The 20,646-nt window shown below is 48.3% G+C and overlaps 1 protein-coding gene across 1 annotated transcript in view; it reads right to left on the bottom strand.

Annotated features, from left to right (window-relative positions):
• Nucleotides 1-6,008: 6,008 nt before the first annotated feature.
• Nucleotides 6,009-20,646, bottom strand: part of ATRN (attractin) — a 147,157-nt gene continuing 132,519 nt past the window's right edge. Inside the window, exons 28-29 of the mRNA XM_063401225.1 lie at nt 11,244-11,358; nt 6,009-9,817 (exon numbers count right to left, since the gene is read on the bottom strand). Coding sequence (XP_063257295.1) covers nt 9,693-9,817; nt 11,244-11,358 — 240 coding nt within the window. The 3' untranslated portion in view covers nt 6,009-9,692. The remainder of the gene's footprint in view (nt 9,818-11,243; nt 11,359-20,646) is intronic.

Genomic DNA, 20,646 nt, shown 5'->3' with positions numbered 1-20,646 from the left:
ACATGGCAGAGGCCAGGACTAGATGGTCTTTGAAGTCCCTTCCAGCCCAAACCATTCCATGTTTCCATGACAGACCAGAGCCTGGGAGGTTTGAAGGAGAGACCTGCAGACAGAACCCACAGTCCCCATCACACTGTGACTGCAGACACAGCACAAGTAAAATCCTGCAGCTGATGTTCAGCTACTGCCAGGGGATGTTGAAATCAGAAACAACTATTTACCACACGTTATCTCCAAGCAAACAGTGCTAAAATGCTGATAGGGATGGAGACATCTTGTTTCAGTTATTAAAACACTGAATTTCTGCAGAAACAGTGAATGTTTGCCAAAGGGGAAAGCTGCAGAATTAGCTCTGACATGAAAAATGTTCAAGTCATATTGTGGGGTGTTTTTCTAAGGGGAAGTGGAAATGATTTCTGGTGGGAGCAAGGATCCCAGGGAACATGTGAATGGAAATCCTGCCAGTCCCTCTGTCGGAAGCACGTTGTGGCTGCAGCCTGGAAAGCAGAGCTGACAGAACAGCCAGCAAGCTGCAGCTGGGACGGGTGTCGTGTCCAGATACATCCGTGCTCTGCCCTAATTCCCTGTCCAGACAGAACTTCACAATCAGCCACCACACCCAGACCTACCCACTAAAGTTCTGCTTCCAGACTGAATTCAGGGATCAGCATGGGGACCAGGAGAGCTTAAACCCCATCCTGCCATGGCATTGCTGGTCACCACGGGTGGGGGGAGAGCAGAAACAGCCCTGCCCTGCAGGCTGTGGGCTCATGGAGCTCCCCTGTGCTCCTTGTCAGCAGCAGGGAAACAAAGAGGAGAAAGATGCTGTCCCTCTTGGTACAGCCAGAGTGGCCCAGTCGGGGGCTTTTTGGCTAAATTCACTGCAGTTGTGGTTTCTGAGTGAGGCATCTGGCCTGAGTGAGGAACAGAGAAGAGAGGGAAGGAAGGGCCTGGTCCTGCACCTGATCACAGAATCATGGAATAATTTGAGTTGGAAGGGGCTGTAAAGACTAAAGACCATCTTTTTCCACCCTCTGCCATGAGCAGGAACAATTTCCACTATCCCAGGCTGCTCCAAGCCCTGTCCAACCTGGCCTTGGACATTTCCAGGGATCCAGGGGCAGTCACAGTCCTCAGGGCAACCTGTGCCAGGACCTTACACCCCACTGGGAGGAATTTATTCCCAATATCCCATCTCACCATGCCCTCTGGCAGTGGGAAGCCATTTCCCCTTGCCCAAACCCTACATGCCAATGAAAAACATCCCATTTCAATACAGTTTGAGCCCTGAGATCTTGCTCTTTGTGGGGAAGATTTATCACTTCTGAGACATCTCTAGTGCAGATCCCAAATCCCAAGTTTGTCACTGAGTCTCTGGAGTCACCAAGGAGAAGAGGTGTCTCTAGACCATCATGCACCTTACCTCAGAGCTTCCATAGGGTGATGGTGGTGTCCCAAAATCCTGTGGCCAAGGGTGTTGGGACCCTGGCACAGTCTGGGGAGGTGTTGCTGTTCCCATGCAATGGGGAACACCAGGAGCTCAGCCCACCTGCAGGGACAGTGACACCTGGGTGCAGCAGCCTCATTACAAGGCAGAAAACCCATCAGCAGGTGCCATCACCTCATTAGGAGATCTGCCCACACCTTGTGCCTTTGGCAACATCTCAGGGGTTCCACTCTGTCCCTGCAATCCCTGTTTTGATGCTTGATTAGTTCAGAAACCAAAAACTCCAGGGAGAAACTCAAGAATCTGCTAATTCTTTTTTTTTCCCAAAGGGCAGTGCATTGGCTATGGAACTCTGGCTCTTTTTGACACCTCTCTTCCTCCTCTCTTCCCATCAAGGGGGCAAAAAGGAAATGTTGGTTCTTCTGCTCTGTTGTAGATGATTTATCACCAACCAGTGATGTGGAACTACCCAAGAGCTGCCCCAAAACCCACCTTTTCCTGGGTGGAAGAAACACCACCCAGACTCCAGTCCAGGGGAGGTAAACTGTTTTTGTAAAAAGATTAAAAGTCCCTTCTTTCTGTAGGTGGTTGATATTTAAGGTCTGTGGAAAGAAAAGCTGGACCTCAAATTCCTCTCCAGCTCCTTACCAGAAACCATTCATTGACAGCTGATGAAAATCGTCCTCCTGGCTGTACACAAAGCTTTGAAAAACCTCCATGCTCTCTTCCCTTCCTTCCCTCAAAACTCTTTTCATTGCTACAACACAGGAAAAATCAGAGCAGGGATGAAAAATGGCTCCAGCCCTCTGTGGTTTTTCCTGCTGTCCAAAATAAACTTAAAGCAGCTTTAAAACCACTACCCCCTGCCTATTTCATTTCAAGTCTGGACACCGCACGCTGTGCTGTCAGCCTGGCATCCTCTGCTCAGCTCTGCAGCAATTGCTGGAATTGGGCTCCTGCATCCCAGTTTAATGCCATGGAATGAAGCAGCACAACAGTCTTCAGAGGCGATGGTGGCTGAAACCTTCATGGCTCATAAATGTCAGGTTCGACTCTGCTTCATCCCAGCAGCGCTTAATTTCAAAGTTGGAGAGTGACATAAAAATAAATGGGGAACAACGGATTGCATCCCGGCGGGACTCGCACTGTGCATGCCTGGGTGTTATGGATCAAGTGACAGCCTCAGACAAGCCCTGCCTTAGGCTCAGATTTTTGGCAGCAGCTCTGCTTAGGTGACCTGCACCTCAGTCCCTCTGGCTCACAAATTTTTAAGGCTGGCTGATTAGGGCTATTATAAAATGTGTTATTTATTGAACAGACAGGAGGTAACAGACAAAAGGCCTTGAACAGTTACTTACTACACAGTACAGAACAAGAGAACCCCTGGGAGATTACATAAAACAGTGCACGGTGTTAAGGTACCTGTATTAAAGCTAGCAAAGACACAGCAGAGAGCAGGGGTCAGTGGAACTTACCAACAAACTGCCATAGAGTACACAGAGTCCTTCTGCTCAGCCCTCCAGAGAGTAACCACAAAACTGGTGCCCCAACTTTGGGGAAAAGCCCCACAAATTTCTAGGGAATATGCAGGAGACTTTTGCTTTGTGAAAGTTTGGCATAGCTTTTATAGTTTGCAAAGTGGAGTGTCTATCAGTCAAAAATTCCAGCTTATCTTTCCACAATCTTGTTTCCACAGCAAGATGTTTATTGTCAGCTAGTGGTGTCACTGTCCCTGTTCTTCAGTGCTTCAATAACCACAAGACAGGCGGTCCTCAGTTGGTTATTTTACCAAATTTCAAGCTTTTGTGAAGGGTGAGAAGTCTCGTACCAGCTAACAAACGAGAGGTAATTTCCTATGCTGGGAGAGTCCTGCTACACCGTGGGTGCTGCAGGGGAGGTGGGACAGGAGCAGCCACCTCTGCCGTGTCACTGCAGCTTCTGTGTGTACCTGAAACTCCCGCTGGTGCTGGTGCCTGAGAAATCATCAGCAAAACCCATGATGCAGATTCCATGGAGGGCAGCTTTTCCTCTTTGGATTTAAACAAAGAAATTTACTGGAAAAAATTATTAGTGAGGGTAAGAAAGGGAAGGGGCTGAGATTTCAGTTCTGTTTGGGTTGTGTCATGAGGGGCAGCAGAGGGGCAGCTCAGATCTCTGAGACAGGGACAGGACCAGGGAAGGGCTGGAGCTGGGCCGGGCTCAGGCTGGAGATGAGGAAAGGTTCATCCCCAGAGGGTGCTGGCACTGCTCGGGCTCCCCAGGGAATGGGCACGGCCCCAGAGCTCCAGGAGCCTTTGGACAGTGCTCCAGGGGTGCCCAGGGTGGGATTGTTGGGGGGTCTGTACAGGGACAGGGGTGGGACTGGATCCTTGTGGGTCCCTGCCAACTTGAGATTTTGTGTAATTCTATTTAAACCCTGAATGCAGAAGCTCTGAGTTTTGGGCCTGGGGAATCACTGGATCATCTGGGTTGGAAAAGCTCTTTAAGACCCTGGAGCCAAACAGCCCAAGGATCAGCTGTGACAGCTGGGACCCAACACCAGGGCTCAGGGGGTGGGAGCAAATGAATTCCTCCTTCAACCCTGACCATCCCAAACGACCTGCATGGAGGACAATTTTCTATATAATCACAGAATTATTTAGGTTGGCAAAGACCCTTAACATACCAAAAACTCTGACACCTCATTGGGATTTTCCTCCCTTCTGCCACCCTTCAGAGACAGCCAAGGAGATCAGGGACCAAGAACTGCCCTAAGGCAGCTGGGGGAAAGTGAACCTGAGGGTAGAAATGGAAACTGTTTAATGACTGTCTCTACCCTTGAAATCTACAGATGTAACTCTCTGAATGACATCCATGCATCCCCCATCCTCTGGCAGAGGACATGTCCCTCCTTCCTCCTCCCAAACTCAGCACCTGCTAGGAGCCCATTGGTACCCACCACCAGCACAGCAGAAACCCAACCTCACCTCAGCCAGGAGCCCTCAAAATCACCTGGAATTATTTTTTCCACCCGTTTTACAAAAATAAATAAGAGGAAAATTTTAACCAGATCATCTACTTTTTATTTCAGAGGAAAGATTTGCATTATTTACTTTTATTTATATACATGTTCTTCACATTTGTATTTAAAATGCACAGACCTCCCAAGAATTTTCTCATTCTGGCTTTAAATTAGCTGTTATTTTACAATACAAAAAATTATACCAAAAAACTGCAATCCTAAATGTGTGTATGTATAACACCCACGACCCCAGCAATGAAATAGTTTACAATACTTGCTCCTATTTACATATGAATGCAATAAATGCTAAATTATACATATTAACAAACTAAGCTCAAGTCTGAACACAGATAAGAATCATAAATAATTACAGAATAAAGAGGAAAAAAATCCAGAATACAATTAATTCAAGGATCTTAGTTTAAAGAACATTTATTGTGCACAAATTCTGGAGTAATATAAAACTCTTTTTTTTCTTTCTTTTTTTTAATGGATTGACATATGATACACTCTGCGACAATTGGGGTTTTTTTTACTTTCTTTCTACTGATGAGGTTTGTGGAATCAATACTAAATGGAGAGGAAATGTCTAAAGAATTCCAGTACCTGGAAGACGCACACAAATAATCTGTGTGTAGTGTCAGAACAAAGAAACAGACCGAACAAAACCTGCCCTGATGCAGAAAAATCAGCATATACACATATTGTAGTAGTCCTGGCATGGAAACTCAGCTCGTTTCAGCAGCTACCAACAGAAAAAGTAGGAATTTGACTAAAATTGCAAAGAACACATCCAAAAATGAGGAGCACACCCCAAGCCATCCCTTCCCTTCCTTCCACAGCCCCAAACCTCGGCGAGCACCTTCCCCCTGCAGGGCACCCTACTGCGCCTCCCACCCGCTGCTGCAGCTCAGCCCGGAGCTGTGCCAAGGCAGCCCCTGCCCTTCCCTCCTTCCCTTCCCTCCTTCCCTTCCCTTCCCTTCCCTTCCCTTCCCTTCCCTTCCCTCCTTCCCTTCCCTTCCCTTCCCTTCCCTCCTTCCCTCCCTGGGCTGCTCCCGGCGCAGACAGGCCCAGGGGCAGCGCTGCCGCGCTCCCGGGGCTGGCACAGCAGCTCGCAGGGCTGCAGGCTCTGCTCGCCGCCTTCTCACACTGCAGCAAAGCCGCTCCCAGGGGAAGGGGCTGAGACGCAGCCGGAGCCTGTCCCTAGCTCGGGGTGTCATGGAAAGGGAAAAGCAGCCGGGAACCCCTGGAGCAGCACAGGCCAGAGCGGCAGCCCAGCTCTGGGGCACTGGAACTGCAGCGGGTTGTGGAACAGGCCTGAGGTTTGATTTCAGCCTCAAACCCTCCTTCCAGCTCACTGAGGACCAAGCAAGCTGAGCTTACAACCACCCCGCAAAGGCAGGGCCTGCCGGGGGCCCTCGGTCAGTTCCTGCAGAGAAATGTGCCTCTGAGCAACCCTCGGCACACAAACCATCCCTAGGGTCTGCCACAGGAGCCTGCCGTGCGGATGGCACCGCACCACGGAATTTTGGGACGTTGTACACCACAGCTTGATCTTAATCACAGGCATCACCCCATCATAAATAGCTTTATTTGGGTAGTTTCAATACAGTGCGTTTTAAGCCCAGGGAAAGTGATAATAACAACCGAAAAGTTGTGTCTCATAAATCTCCTTGTATCCAAAATATGGAGCCGTAGCGTGGTAAGGTCATGCAACAACAGCCCAGAGAAAATTCTGGGCTAAAAATCGTGGAAAATTGTGAATTTGAAAAAAAAAAGATGTGTTATTTGGAGATCCATTGGCACCATTGTTTTCTAGAATATAAGGGCCCCAACAGTTCTGAAATTTTATTACTGATTTGTTTAAAAGCTCCTCTCAGAGAATGAAAATCTTGTGAAGGTTGAGACAACGAATGCTGAATTTCAGCCAGTTATAAACACCTGAAAATAGTGATTTTGAATGGAAACACTGCCACAATTTTAGTAACAAAGGGCTTAAACTACTGATTTAATTCCTCCATGTAGTGAGCACTTTAAGGATGTTTATTACTTGTCTCCAAACGTTGCTTTTCCCCCTTTCAAATGGAAAAGCCACTATTTTACTTGGTTTCTACATTTAAGTGAAATGCATTTGAACACACAAAAGTCAAGTTATGCCTCCCTGCTTTGCAAGATATCACAATATAATCTGGTGTTTAAAGCTCTGGAAAGTTATCTAATACTGATCAGATGAAGGAGTTATTAGGACAAAACTCATACATCATTTAAAATGCATCAAAAATACATTCAGTATTTTTTTTCTGGTTTATATACACTTTAAATCTCTCCATGTTCTGCACGTTACTGTAGAGTTTATGTACAAATGCAAAATCTGTGTGTCATTTGTCATTTATTTACAGATTCTCTCATGAAATAAGGTTGTTCATTCTCCCCCACATCACCTCCAAATGAAATAAACCCAAAAATTCTTCACTTTTGATACTGGCCTGATGATAAACTGCCAGCAATTCTTCTTTCCCGTATCCTGGCCCACTTTTCTCCCTGTCTGCCTCTAAGCTGGGATGAAACTGCAGCAGAGCTACGTGTGAGAGTTCTCCCTCATCAGGACGGAGACCAGATGCAGGGTAGAGCTACATCCTAAAGGAGCTGGTTCCTTTTATTTATGTAAGTACCTCCTGTCGGTGTATTTACATTTTTAGTTCTGATAAACCTTGACTTTGATCATTTTTGCTCATTTTTCCAGTATCTGACACCTCATTTTGGCCACACTCCTGGGTACACTGTAGGCTTTGCAGATCAGACAGCCCAGCTCTCCAGGACTGAGAAAACTTCCCAAACTCTGTATTTATGTCTTTTTATTAATGTAAAAGTCTATCACCCCTCCAGGCCTACAGTTCTGAAAGCTGTCTGTGATCAGGAAAACCCAACAACTTTAAGCACCTCCTAAGTGCTGTCCTGAAGAAGGCAATTCGAGCACAGGGGCTTTCACCACCTGGGCTGGCAGTTCTCCTCCCAAAACCAGCAGGAACAAATCTGCAAATATGTGGATGTGCATCATGGCTGAAAACATGCAGTAACAGGGGAGGGATTTTAGTCCAGTCTTGTTTCTCCAGTTCAGATTAACCCTATCACTGTGCAAGTTAGACAATATTATCAGGAGATGAATCTGTCTGAGGTAATCCGTGCATCAGGTAAAATTAAATTGCCTAAATCCCTTCATATATATATAAGACAAAGCTCAACCCTTTTCACCTCATAATTCCTTCTTCCCAGAGAGCACTGAAACTTCTAGTTGAGAGGCAGATGCACTTATATATATTTTTTTATATAATGCATTTTTTCCTGATAATTTTCTAGTCCCAGTATTTTTTGCAGTTCCATTGCACTTGTTAAATGACACATTAAATTGGAATTATCATCCACCACGGTCCAACCATCAGACTGTTCCCATCACCACTGTCCAGATACACACTCTATTCACCTCTACTGTGGTGCTGCCAAGCTCCAAAGAGCTTCTTCAAAACACATGGTCAGAAAAAACACACCCAGAAACGAGTGGCTGATAGGTGACTGATCACCGGAACAGGCACAGAAGAGGAGCAGTTATTTGGGTTTCAGTTTGGGATGGTGCCACCTGGCCAGGTCCAAGAGCACTTCCCTTCCACGTGTTACTTCTCCATTTATGAAATATCAGATGTCCTCAACAGAGCCCCCCAGCTCAGTGACCTGATGAAAGCAGTTCCCTGATGAAGCCATGACTGCACGCCCTGTTTGGCCTCTTCACTGACATCTCCCTCCCAGCTCAGCCCCACGCCTGCAGCCCTGGCCCTGCGCCCCATCCCAGCTCCAGGAGACACCGCCTCACACGAGGGGCTCACTCAGCCCTGAGCCTCAAAACACAACCCCAGCTTGCCAGGGCAGTTCAGATGGTCTGATGCACCCCCCAAACGCAAACCTGCTCTTTGCTCTTTGCAAGTCTCATCCTTTCACCAACCAGGCACTTCTTCAGCATCTAACAGAGCTCAAGGCCAACAGGAGCACCAGGATCTGATCAGGTAGAACTCGAACCTGTGGCAAAACAAAGCTGCTCTGCTTGATTTTCTATTTGAAGTTATTTTTTACTTCATTCTCAATTGATCTGGCACCCAGAGTGTTGCTTTTTACACCCTGTAAGAAGATAGAGCCAATCATAACCTCCAAGCAATGCCTCCAAGCTCAGCTCTCATCCAGAAGAATGGCAGGAGGGAAGGGGGGGAAGAGGCCAAAATCAGGAAAATGTGAGTATCTGACCTGGAACACAGACTGCTTCTATGAAAATGCTGGTGAAACTGGGAGCTTTTCTTATGAGATACTGAAACTCTCCATGCCTTCAGATATTTCCATCTGGGTGAGTAGTTGGTTGGTCAGGAATACGCAATTTTCCTCTGCACTGGACAGAGGACACAGAGTGCCTTGGGTGACTCTAGATGTGAGTATACATACCTTTAAAGGAATTTGTGTTCAAAAGCAGCACGTGGAGCAGTCTCCTCACTCCCTAGATCTGTTCACGTCTAGGCACTTGTGTGTGGTGTACTCCAAGCAGGTTAAGACAATGTAAACATTGAGTCTTTCCAAAGCAACATCCAACTTTCCAGTTACTTCATGTAATCTGAGCAACATCAACCTCTAAACCATCCCAGCCTTTGCATTCCTGGACCACAATGACTACAAAAAGGCTGTGCCTGGAAGAGAGTTCCACTGAAATAATGAGGGAACAATCAAATATTAAATGAAAACAAAGGATGAAGATGCTTTGAAGATTAATAGTAGTGTTTATGTGTTGAGAGCTGACACCTGTAAACACTGGATCTTTTTCTTTTTGTACAGTTTGATAAATACATGAACTACAAAGCACTTTCCATGTAGAAACCTGAGTGTCATTCATATTGGACTACTGTTGTATTTACACTGACCAGGAACGGTGACATCGGACCTTACCACACCTGCAATAAAATTATTTTGCTTTAAACTTGAAGAAAACAAAGGAGCAATCTGAAGCCGTGTGTCAGTAAAACTTAAGTGGAGCAGTTGTCAAATAAAGCCAACTAGCACGTAGATGAGAGAAAAAAACTGGGTTCAAGGAAGTCGTGTTTTTTTCCGGGTGCTTCTAGTCTCTTGGGACACAACTTGGAAATCTTTCTCCTCCTCCGTGGTATTACTTTTCCATTTTGTTTAAAACCCTAGACAGTTTCTGATGTCCATGCATCAAATACAGGTTCCTGGCTGTGCAGGGGGCTGCTGCTTCCGATTTCGTATCGCGCCCGATTTCTCTTTGTAGGCGATTGGCATCTGCTGTGAAATGTCCACCAGCGCGCTGGCCACGGCGAGACCTGTGCGACACAGCCACAGTCAGGGCACAGCAGCCACAGCAACAAACCCCCAGAAACAGCTGGGAAATCCTCCAGGCCACAAAATGGGCAGAATTCTTTAAATAGACTAGAAGAGTGTTTTGGCTTGAGACTTAAACTCCAGCCAATATTCTGAAAGGAGCTGAAATACTGCTTGTTTAATTCGAAGCAACAGCAGGAGAAAAAGACGTAATAAGGGTGGGTGTTACTGGATGTAAAACTTTAAATATTGAAGCTGCCTTTCTTTGCATCAGTAGATGGACTACAACAAAGCTGAAAGCAAATGTGCATGGAGGTTTCACTGCACTTCCCATGGATACATCACCTCTGCAGCCTCCTCACAGCAGATCAGGGGGTCATGGAATGGTTCGGGTTGAAAGGCGCCCTAAAGACCACCCAGTCCCACCCCCTGCCACAGGCAGGGACACATTCCATCATCCCAGGTTGCTCCAAGGCCCAACCTGGCCTGGAACACTTCTGGAGACAGGGAATCCACAGCTTCTCTGGGCCCCCAGTGCCACGGCCTCCCCGCTCTGTTTACGGACAAACCACACCTGGGACTTAGCGCAGTGCAGCCCAACACCAAACCTGCTAATGCTCTTTCCAGAGCCTTTGCTTCGCTGGGCACTGGGGAACCCCAGTTAAATCCCACACTGCCCAGGAGACAATGTCCCAATGCCCTGACATCAGGTTTAGGTGTGAAGGGGTTGAAAACAAGGAAACCTTTAACTGGATGGGGAAAACCTCTTTGTCCAGAGCTTCTATGAGGAGGGCAGAGATGCTCTGAAAGGACTTGTGGTGACAGGATAAGAGAATGTCTTCAGACTGCCAGTGGGGAGGGTTAGATGGGATACTCTTCCCTGTGGGGGTGGGAAGGCCCTGGCACAAGTTGCTCTGTGACTGCCCCATCACTGGAAGTGTCCAAGGCCAGGTTAGACAGAGCTTGCAGCAACCTGGTCTAGTGGAAGGTGTCCTTGTCCATGGCAGGGGGTGGAACTGGATGGTCTTTAAGGTCTCTTCAAACTCATATCTTTCCATGGTTCTGTGACTTGATGTTCCCCTGCAAATGGGGCTGGGAATGAAGTCAGAGAGGCCAAGTGACAAGTCACCTTCACAAGTAACTACTGCAAACATGTCTGTACCAGACCCCTCTTTCCCCCACCCAGCTGTTAATTAAAGCATAGTCTAACATCAAATGTTGATCCATCAATTGACCTTAGTAATTAACTCAAAACTCGTACTGGAGGCCAGAAGGGCACAAACCCAGGGAGCCTGAAATACCTCGAGCAGATCCCAAGCTGCCCTGTGGCTACAGCAGCTCGTGTGGGATCAGGAAAAGTGAATCTGTAAGGCTGGGGAAGGAGTACAGAGTTAGTTCCAAGCCATTAGAGACAGCACCAATGCTCACCTGACTGTCCTGGTGGTGGAATACCCCCAAGTCCTCGAGGCAGCCTGACGAACACCGAGAGAACGGCTGCTTTGTTCCCAAAGCAGGGCTCCAGCGCGATCGGCTTTGGTACAGTCTGCAGCGAGGGAAGCAGGGGAGAAAACAAATGTTAAACGGTGTCTGACACCCTCCCTCTTCCCCCAGCATCGCTTTTTCAGCTCGTACAAGCCCCAGGGCATGAACCACCATGAACCACACTGCTGTGCTGGGCGAATTTCCAGCACACAGCCAGCAAAGCTAAAACCACTGTCAGCAACAATCAAAACACGAGTCATCACAAGAAAACACATTCACTTAATAAAAACCAGGCTATTAAAAAGTCAAGCACTACACGAGGCTTGCATTTCTCCCTAAATTCAATAACAAAGGAGCAGCTTATGTAATCAACAGGACTGAGGGCTCTGTTCCATGGCCCCATCAGCAGCATGTCACTGCTGTCAGCACACACGACCACGGTGATTCCGTACTCCAAATTCCATTTCCAGAACATCCAGAAGTCCATGTTCCACCTTAACAGCACTCTATGCATTAACACAGTAAAGAACATTTTTTCCAAGAACAAAAAGAAGTGTTCAAGGCCAGGTTGGACGGGGCTTGAAGCAACCTGGTCTGGTGGAAGGTGTCCTTGTCCGTGGCAGGGGGTGGAATGAGATGGTCTTTAAGGGCCCTCTCAATCTGTGATTCTAACATATAATGGGCAGTCAGCTTTCTCCCACCCTGGAGGAGCAGAGGACTGGATCCCTTGCTGACCCTCAGTACCTGTGACCATCTCCTTCCCACTGCACTCTTGGGAAGATTTTACAGGAATGATCAACAGCCAACCTCAGTATGCCATTAGAAAGCCAGAATGCAACAGCTCAGCCCAAAAACCAAAGTCTGCTCTCATCTGGGCCTGGCCCCAGTCCCACACACAGTTACACAGCATCACTGCTCCTGTGGGATGCAACAACAGTCAGATGAGGATGCAAGTGTTCACCAATGAGTACAGGGTCACGAGAGTTTCTTCTTTGGTTCCACATCAGCTACAAAAACTGAGAAACACTGTTTTACCCAATACCCTCAGAGCTTTCTGTCCCCTTGATTAGTATGGACAAATTTCACTCAGGCGTTATTGAAATAATTAGTGCTTTTTCCATCAGGCATCAAACTACACCACAGTACTCAAATGTTCAACAGAAACTCAATGCAATGTAAGCTACGGAAAAGCCCGAACAGGAGTCAAACATGCTGTTAAATTACTGGTGCTCAATAAAAAAGACAAAAGGAGACAACAGCAAGCAAAATGAAGCTTAAAACTTTCCATATCTCACATTTACTGCAATGATGCAGCAGGATTTGTTGGTCTGTGCAAGGCAGATAAAGACGTGCTGCACGGGCTGGATGATGGAAGCTGCCGCCTGCCTGGTTTATGGCAGCAGATTTCTTCATCTCCCTGCCCCCAAGGAAGGGATCACGCTCAGAGCAAAGCTTTTCCCAGAAGGAAACAAGCACACCCTGGTGCTGTGTCCCACAGTGACTCAACTGCCAGAGGTAATGGAGAGAGCACAGAGAAGGCAACTGCAGGAACAGAGCCCACAGAGTTCTGCCATATGGGTGGGACCAAGAACCAAACAAAAAATTGATTTTCTTTTGGAGAGACTCGAGTATTTTACTTATTCTACTGTTAATAAAACAGTTTTATTCAATTTTAGAGTTTGGAGGATGATACTTGGGTTACAGAGAGCTCTTGTGCTCACCCTCAGCACTAAGCAGAATGGGCAGCAAAGACCACACAAAGAAGTGATGGAGGGAAGAGAATGAAAGAGCAACTGAGTAAGAACAGATTATATTTTTTAATGCATTTGTTTTTAATGGATTAATGGCCCTGGAGGTCATTGGAGGATTAATGCTGCAGGGCTGGAGCCCCTCTGCTCTGGAGCCAGGCTGGGAGAGCTGGGAATGTTCCCCGGGAGAAGGGAAGGCTCCAGGGAGAGCTGCCAGCCCCTGGCAGGGCCTGCAGGGGCTCCAGGAGAGCTGCAGAGGGACTGGGGACAAGGGATGGAGGGACAAGACACAGGGAATGGCTCCCACTGCCAGAGGGCAGGGCTGGATGGGATCTTGGGAATCAGGAATTGTTTCCTGACAGGGTGGGCAGCCCTGGCACAGCTGTAGCTGCCCCTGGATCCCTGGCAGTGCCCCAGGCCAGGCTGGACACTGAGGCTGGAGCAGCCTGGGACAGTGGGAGGTGTCCCTGCCATGGCAGACAATCGATGACCTTCAGAGTCTCTCCCAACCCCTGAGGATGCTCAGCAGCTCACTCACCATACTCCAGCCAAACTGCAGAAACTAAGGCTGGAAAATCCATCTCGGGGTCACCAAATCCAGCCCCCCACTCACAGGCAATGTATGTAAAAGCACAATTCTCTGCTTGAAGAGTAGTTACACTTTCAGCCTGTGCCATCACTTCTGTGAGACCTTTCCAGAGGCCCTCTGATCTGGATCTCACCACTGCCACCAAAAACTTTCTTTTAACCTCAAATCTTTCACACTTCAATTTATTCATCTGTCTGATGTTCTTCTGTTCCTTTAACCCTCTCCCTAGGCTTTTCCCTGCTCTACATCTCTCTCTTCTTTTGGATCAACTGAAAGACCAATGCTCTGAATCCCTTCTCTGATCACAAGCACTGCCTCCTCCAGCTCCCTCTGCCTCTCTTTCTCGACCACCAGTGACCTGAGAGGCATTTCAGGCTCTGACAGTGCCTCTGCTGTGGTATCAAAATCATGCTGAGTCCCCTGCACATCATAAAATAGAATAGGAAGAATCAGAAGTTGTTCATTATATAGCTCTCAGTCACAGAGCTGAAGGGACTTGGAGAGGAATTTAGCTCATCTCTCAGCCCCAGGCAAGACCCTCTCTCCTCCTCTGCCCTTTCCAACTAATGAACCCTGAGTGTGCAGCAGAAACTCTCATTATGACTCCCTGTGGGCACAATCTTCCCTTTCCATGGAATTTTTATTTTGGTCCTCAAGGTCACACATCTTCCTCCTCTCTGCTCTCCTGATTCCACAGCACGGATAGCTGGGGATAGGATGTAACCCTGAGCCTCCTTCCTTCCCTTGGCAACCTGCATGAGAAGAATCACGGAATATTTTGGGTTGGAAGGGACCTTGAAGTTCATCTTTTGCCCTGCAGTGAGCAAGGACACCTCCCACTGTCCCAGGCTGCTCTAAGCCCCATCCAGCCTGACCTTGGGCTCTGCCAGGGATCCAGGGGCAGCCACAGCTGCTCTGGGCACCCTGTGCCAGGGCCTGCCCACCCTGCCAGGGAATAATTCCTGCCCAGGATCCCATCCAGCCCTGTCCTCTGGCAGTGGGAGCCATTCCCTGTGTCCTGTCACTCCAGGCCCTTGTAAAATCTCTCTCCATTTTTCCTGCTGGGCCCTTAACGTACTGAAAGGCTACAATTAGGTCAATCCAAAACCTTTTAATTTCCAGGCTGAACAACCCTCAAAAAGATGAGAGTTAGTAAACTGTTGTTAATACGTCCCTACGTGGGGAACTTTATTTCTCTCAACTATGCACAGCAAGGACAATGATGCACCCAAAATCTGTCAGGCAGTTGCAAACTGATTTGGAAGGAATGAAGCACATCACCTTGCTGCAGCTAAGCTCCATCTTAAAACTAAAAGGGAAAAAAAATGGCCCACTGTCCATCAAACCCAGCTTTTCCTGAGACAAGCTGCAGTTAATAACAACAACTCGCTGAAAGAATCGAGTCCTGCACATTTGTTTTTGACAGCCCCAGTTGAGGCACCTGTTTTCTGAAATGTGACTCATTCTGCATCTCGTCTGGGAGCGGTGCTGCGGGCCAGGAGAGGAGCACGGGAGTGACTCAGGGAGGGACGGACTGAGGAGCAGGGACAGGGGTGAGGAGCAGGGACAGGGGTGAGGAGCAGGGACAGGGGTGAGGAGCAGGGACAGGGGTGAGGAGCTGGGGGCAGGGGTGAGGAGCAGGGACAGGGGTGAGGAGCAGGGACAGGGGTGAGGAGCTGGGGCAGGGGTGAGGAGCTGGGGCAGGGGTGAGGAGCAGGGACAGGGGTGAGGAGCAGGGACAGGGGTGAGGAGCTGGGGCAGGGGTGAGGAGCTGGGGCAGGGGTGAGGAGCAGGGACAGGGGTGAGGAGCAGGGACAGGGGTGAGGAGCAGGGACAGGGGTGAGGAGCAGGGACAGCAGTGAGGAGCTGGGGCAGGGGTGAGGAGCTGGGGCAGGGGTGAGGAGCTGGGGCAGGGGTGAGGAGCTGGGGCAGGGGTGAGGAGCTGGGGACAGCAGTGAGGAGCTGGGGCAGCGGTGAGGAGCTGGGGCAGGGGTGAGGAGCTGGGGCAGCGGTGAGGAGCTGGGGCAGGGGTGAGGAGCTGGGGCAGGGGTGAGGAGCTGGGGCAGCGGTGAGGAGCTGGGGCAGCGGTGAGGAGCTGGGGCAGCGGTGAGGAGCTGGGGCAGCGGTGAGGAGCTGGGGCAGCGGTGAGGAGCTGGGGCAGCAGTGAGGAGCTGGGGCAGCGGTGAGGAGCTGGGGCAGGGGTGAGGAGCTGGGGCAGGGGTGAGGAGCTGGGACAGGGGTGAGGAGCTGGGACAGGGGTGAGGAGCTGGGGGCAGGGAGATCAGCCGGCAGTGAAGGACACGCTGCGCCCTCCGCAGGACACCGCACTCAGCCCTGCAGCCACCTAAATACACCTAATTTATGTTCTGCACACCGGCAGGAAACGGGAGAGCTCGACCAGCAGCTCCACCGTGACCTCCTGCCCTGCGGATCTCGCCCGCCGCCAGCCCTGCCCGGCCCTGCATGTGAGCGTGACCCTGGTGGTGGCACCAGGGCACACAGGGCCCAAGGAGGAGCTGTCTGGCTTCATCAAGGGGAGCTTTGGTGGGGAGAGCTCAGAGGAGCTCAGGTCTCCTTTCTTTGCCCACTCCAGTGGTTTCTGAGTGCTCTGATTATAGAATTATAAAACCCGCTGAGTTGAATGGGACCCACAGGATCACCCAGTCCAGCCCTGTCCCTGCACAGACACCCCAACAACCCCACCCTGGGCACCCCTGGAGCGCTGTCCAAAGGCTCCTGGAGCTCTGGGGCTGTGCCCATTCCCTGAGGAGCCTGGGCAGTGCCAGCACCTCTGGGGAAGAGCCTTCCTTCATCTCCAGCCTCAGCCTGCCCTGGCACCATATCCTCTTCTGTTGCAGATCCAAGCTGTTCTCCTGAAAGAAGATTTTGAGTGGACTTGGAAAGCAGAGATCAGATGTGAGAGATGGCTCTTAAGGGTAAATGTTAAAAAGATACATAAATTAGGTGTATTTTAAAACTTTGTAATAGCCTCTATCAGACTCTTAAAACCTGCCTCTGCCAGAAACTTCCATTCAGAGGTTTTGTTAAACCCATTGTTGAATTATAGAAATCATTCTTTTTTACTGAAGGCTTAATGGCACAATAAAGTAGACATTATTCAAATCTAGTCAAATAAGGTGCATCTCTCAGACACTCAGCACAAGAGAACTGCTTTGAGAGGTGCCTGAACAGCAGAGTCCCACCTTGGGAGCAGATACAGAGGGGAGAACAAAACCCTGGTGCTGGAGTGGGTGGACAAAGACCACGGTCAATGGCCATGGACACCACAGACAGCTGCAGCTGGATGAGTCAACAGAGTACCAAGAGGCATCTCTTGTCCTCAAAGAAATATGAAAAACTGTGGAGAGACAAATTCATAGAGCTGATCACAGAATCATGGAATAGTCTGAGTTGGAAAGGACCTTAAAATTCACCTTAAAGCCATGGGCAGGGACACCTCCCACTGCCCCAGGCTGCCCCAAGCCCCAACGTCCAACCTGGCCTTGGGCACTGCCAGGGATCCAGGGGCAGCCACAGCTGCTCTGGGCACCCTGTGCCAGGGCCTGCCCACCCACACAGGGAACAATTCCTGATTCCCAAGATCCCATCCAGCCCTGCCCTCTGGCAGTGGGAGCCATTCCCTGTGTCCTGTCCCTCCATCCCTTGTCCCCAGTCCCTCTGCAGCTCTCCTGGAGCCCCTGCAGGCCCTGCCAGGGGCTGGCAGCTCTCCCTGGAGCCTTCCCTTCTCCAGGGGAACATTCCCAGCTCTCCCAGCCTGGCTCCAGAGCAGAGGGGCTCCAGCCCTGCAGCAGCTCCGCGGCTCCTCTGGGCTCTCTCCAGCAGCTCCACGTCCTTCTGCTGTTGGCCCCAGGGCTGGGGCAGCTCTGATTCCCATGGGGAATCACCTGAGCAGGGCACAGAGGGCAGAGCCCCCTCCCCTGCTCTGAATAACCTGAACCCTTCCCTGGAAAGGCTTTCCATGCTCCTCCACAGCAGCAAAGCAACAATCAATAGAAATGATGGGAGAAACCCCAAGAACTCCAAGAATTAGAATGCTACAAATGTCAAATAAAGAGCAAAATGCCAGTCAAGCCCTCTTAGCCTGGGAACCACGGCCACCCTTTTCTGGGTGGAAATGGGCATTTCATGGTGTCACTTTGTTCAGTGGTGACACAACCCCCTTGTTCCCAGAGGAAATGAAAGCTGCTGTCAGCTGTTTCCACAGATGATTTTGCTGGCCCAAACCAGCACTAAAAAGCCAAGTAATTCCAGCTGTTTCTGAGTTTTGGTGTGTATTTAGCATGCATAAAGTGTAAACCATTATAGACATTAAAAGCAATAAGGGACATATTAGGTGATTTAATTATCCAGCTTCTCCAGCAGGATTTTCCACATGAACAGGGCATTTCCCAGGAATCTGTCTGGGCTATTTCTAGGTGACCCAGGTGTGGAATGCACCACAAGTTCCCTCAGCAGTCAGTTTCACAGCCAAATTTTTTCCCCAAGTAGGTTGAATTGTGTGATGCTCAACCTAAACATTTTTATTTCATCTCATTATTTCTATTTACACTGCTTTTACTTGACTGATTCAAAAAGTTAATAATGTGTCACATAAAACTAATGGTTAGAACAATAAATATTCTGTGTAATTTCACAAACACAGCATCAGTTTTATGTAGGTTCTGTGATACACTGCCAGCATATTGCGTTTCAAGATGTATTAAAAAGAATACCACAGAGAATTTTTTTTCCTTAACAAGAAAAAATGTTTCTGTGGTTTGATCAAATAAGTCTTACATGGTTTTCAATTTCCAGGAAGGAAATTAAAATAAAGGAAAAATCATACGGTGGTGGATGAGAAAAGGAACATTACCCAAACAGTTCAGTTTTATTATTTGATTCCACTTGTTCAGGTGATTTCACTCTGCAGAAAAAGGGTCAAATTCCATTTGCAAGTTTTTAAATTGTGCCATTAAAAGCTGAGTGAACATTTGCAAAACAAGTTACAAGCAATTTCCTATTAAAAATAGATTATTAAGCTTTAAAAATCATATTCTCAGGGTAATATGTGTGTCCTGCAAGATAGAGATGAATGAACTTCCAGCAATAATTCACAGTAAATGAGTTTAGATTAAAAATTTACATTTACCTTGTCCCTAATATGTGCCTTGGAATTTTAGAGGGACTGGAGAATGAACTGACTTGGTCCCAAAACTGGGTTGCTGCATGAGAGAAACTAAACAAAAATCATATTCAAACCTGCAGATGGATGTCAACGGCCTAAAATGGAAAATACAGATCTGAGCACTGCAAATCTGGAGCCCACATGCCAGCAGCTCCACGGGGCCCTGGGTCTGCTCCCCCCTTATTTAACAACTGCTCTGTATTTCCTGTCAGTCCAGCAGCACCCAGCCACGAGCTCAGGGTGAGGGGAGGATTTTGTGAGGTGAGTTTGGATCTCCACGGCAGCTCCCCTGAAATGACTGAACCTCACGTCACAGTTTGAGCCTGGCCACTCACGGACACCAACACTCCTCCTCCTCCTCCTCCTCCTTCAATTCCCAGCTGTGCCCGGGGAGGGGCTGGAGGAGGCCCTGGGGAGCAAATCTGGGAGCTGTGTGTATGTACATGGCCAGTGGTGGGTTTTATTTTGGTTTTGAATGGGTGAAGAGGCAGGACTTCTACAGCTCTTTTCAAGCACGCAGCTGGTTTTTGCACAGGAAAACAGAGAAGTAAAAAAACCCAACGAAATGGGACAGTTGGATGAAGACTGCAAACACAACACAGAAAACAACTACTTGGCATAAATGAATGCAAATAACTCCTTGATAATGCTGTTGAGAAGCTGCTGGTGTTATTAGTACTTCAATCAGAGAGATGCTCGTTAGAGGGGAAAAAATTAACTTAGAAAATCCTTCTCCTGTGGGAAGCTTCATTCTCCTTCCTCTCCTTCCAGCAAATTCCCCCTTATCAGCTAAAATCACAGTCCAACCTGCGGAAATGTTTACAGTCTTCAAATCTAAAACTAGTTAAAATCACTTATCAGTCAAATATTCCCTAAATACAAGGCAGACTTAACAGATATGTCTGCTGATCCCATGACAGCTCCCTTCCAAATATCTATATTTGATATTATATTATGAGAGTAGCAAAAGTTTCCCCTATTTTTTCCCCCTGATTTTGCAATAAAAATCAAAACAAGATACTGGGCACCTGTTTACTGGAAATAATTCATTAGGTGAAGGTTTTATCAGGGTTTTTTGTTGATGTTTTGGTAGGAGCCTATATGGAATTCTAGCACAGCTAATGTGCTCCACACACCTCAGCTGCCGGGGGAACACTCACTTCCCACCACGGGCATTCCTTCAAAGGGGATCCCACACTTTTCCATGCCCTAAAACTGGGCCAGCAAAGGAGGAAGAAACACCAAATACAAAGTACAAGCTGAGGTGTCCTCCTTGTGTGTTCCTTTGTCACCTCACTGCTCCAGGAGAGTCTAAAGAGCAGAAGTGGTTTTGCTGAAGACAAGGAGACAGCTACACACGGACAGCCTTGGAATTCCTTGCTGTTAACATATGGAAAAGCTCCTAGAACCAGTAGAGGCCAGAAAGCCCAGAAATAAGACTTCAGAAATTGAACTACCTTTCCAAAGGCAAGCTGAGAAACCCAGAGCCTACTTTAGTCAAGTCAGGCAGAACCACAGTGGCCTTTCTGGCCTCAAAGGCTGCATGTGATCCACCTCCAGCAACTGCCACAGCAGATCAAGATTATTCTGTTTATTTCTCCCCATCCCTTAATTTCATCCTCTTCCTGCAACTATTATCCTTCTGAGGATAGGAAGGACTTTCAGACTATTTATATCATCTTTGAAAAACCCTAAGCTGCTCTGTCCCCCTCTAACACATCTTGGTCACACAAGAAGAAAGGTTCAAGTTGTGCCTCAGCAGGTTTAGACTGGATATTAGGGAAAATTTCTTCACGGAAAGAGTTGTAAAGCATTGCCACAGGCTGC

Source organism: Prinia subflava, chromosome 7 (assembly GCF_021018805.1).
Source record: "Prinia subflava isolate CZ2003 ecotype Zambia chromosome 7, Cam_Psub_1.2, whole genome shotgun sequence".
Lineage (NCBI taxonomy): Eukaryota > Metazoa > Chordata > Aves > Passeriformes > Cisticolidae > Prinia > Prinia subflava.
The sequence above is the reverse complement of the archived record's forward strand: the minus strand, read 5'-3'. Positions and strand labels throughout refer to the sequence as shown.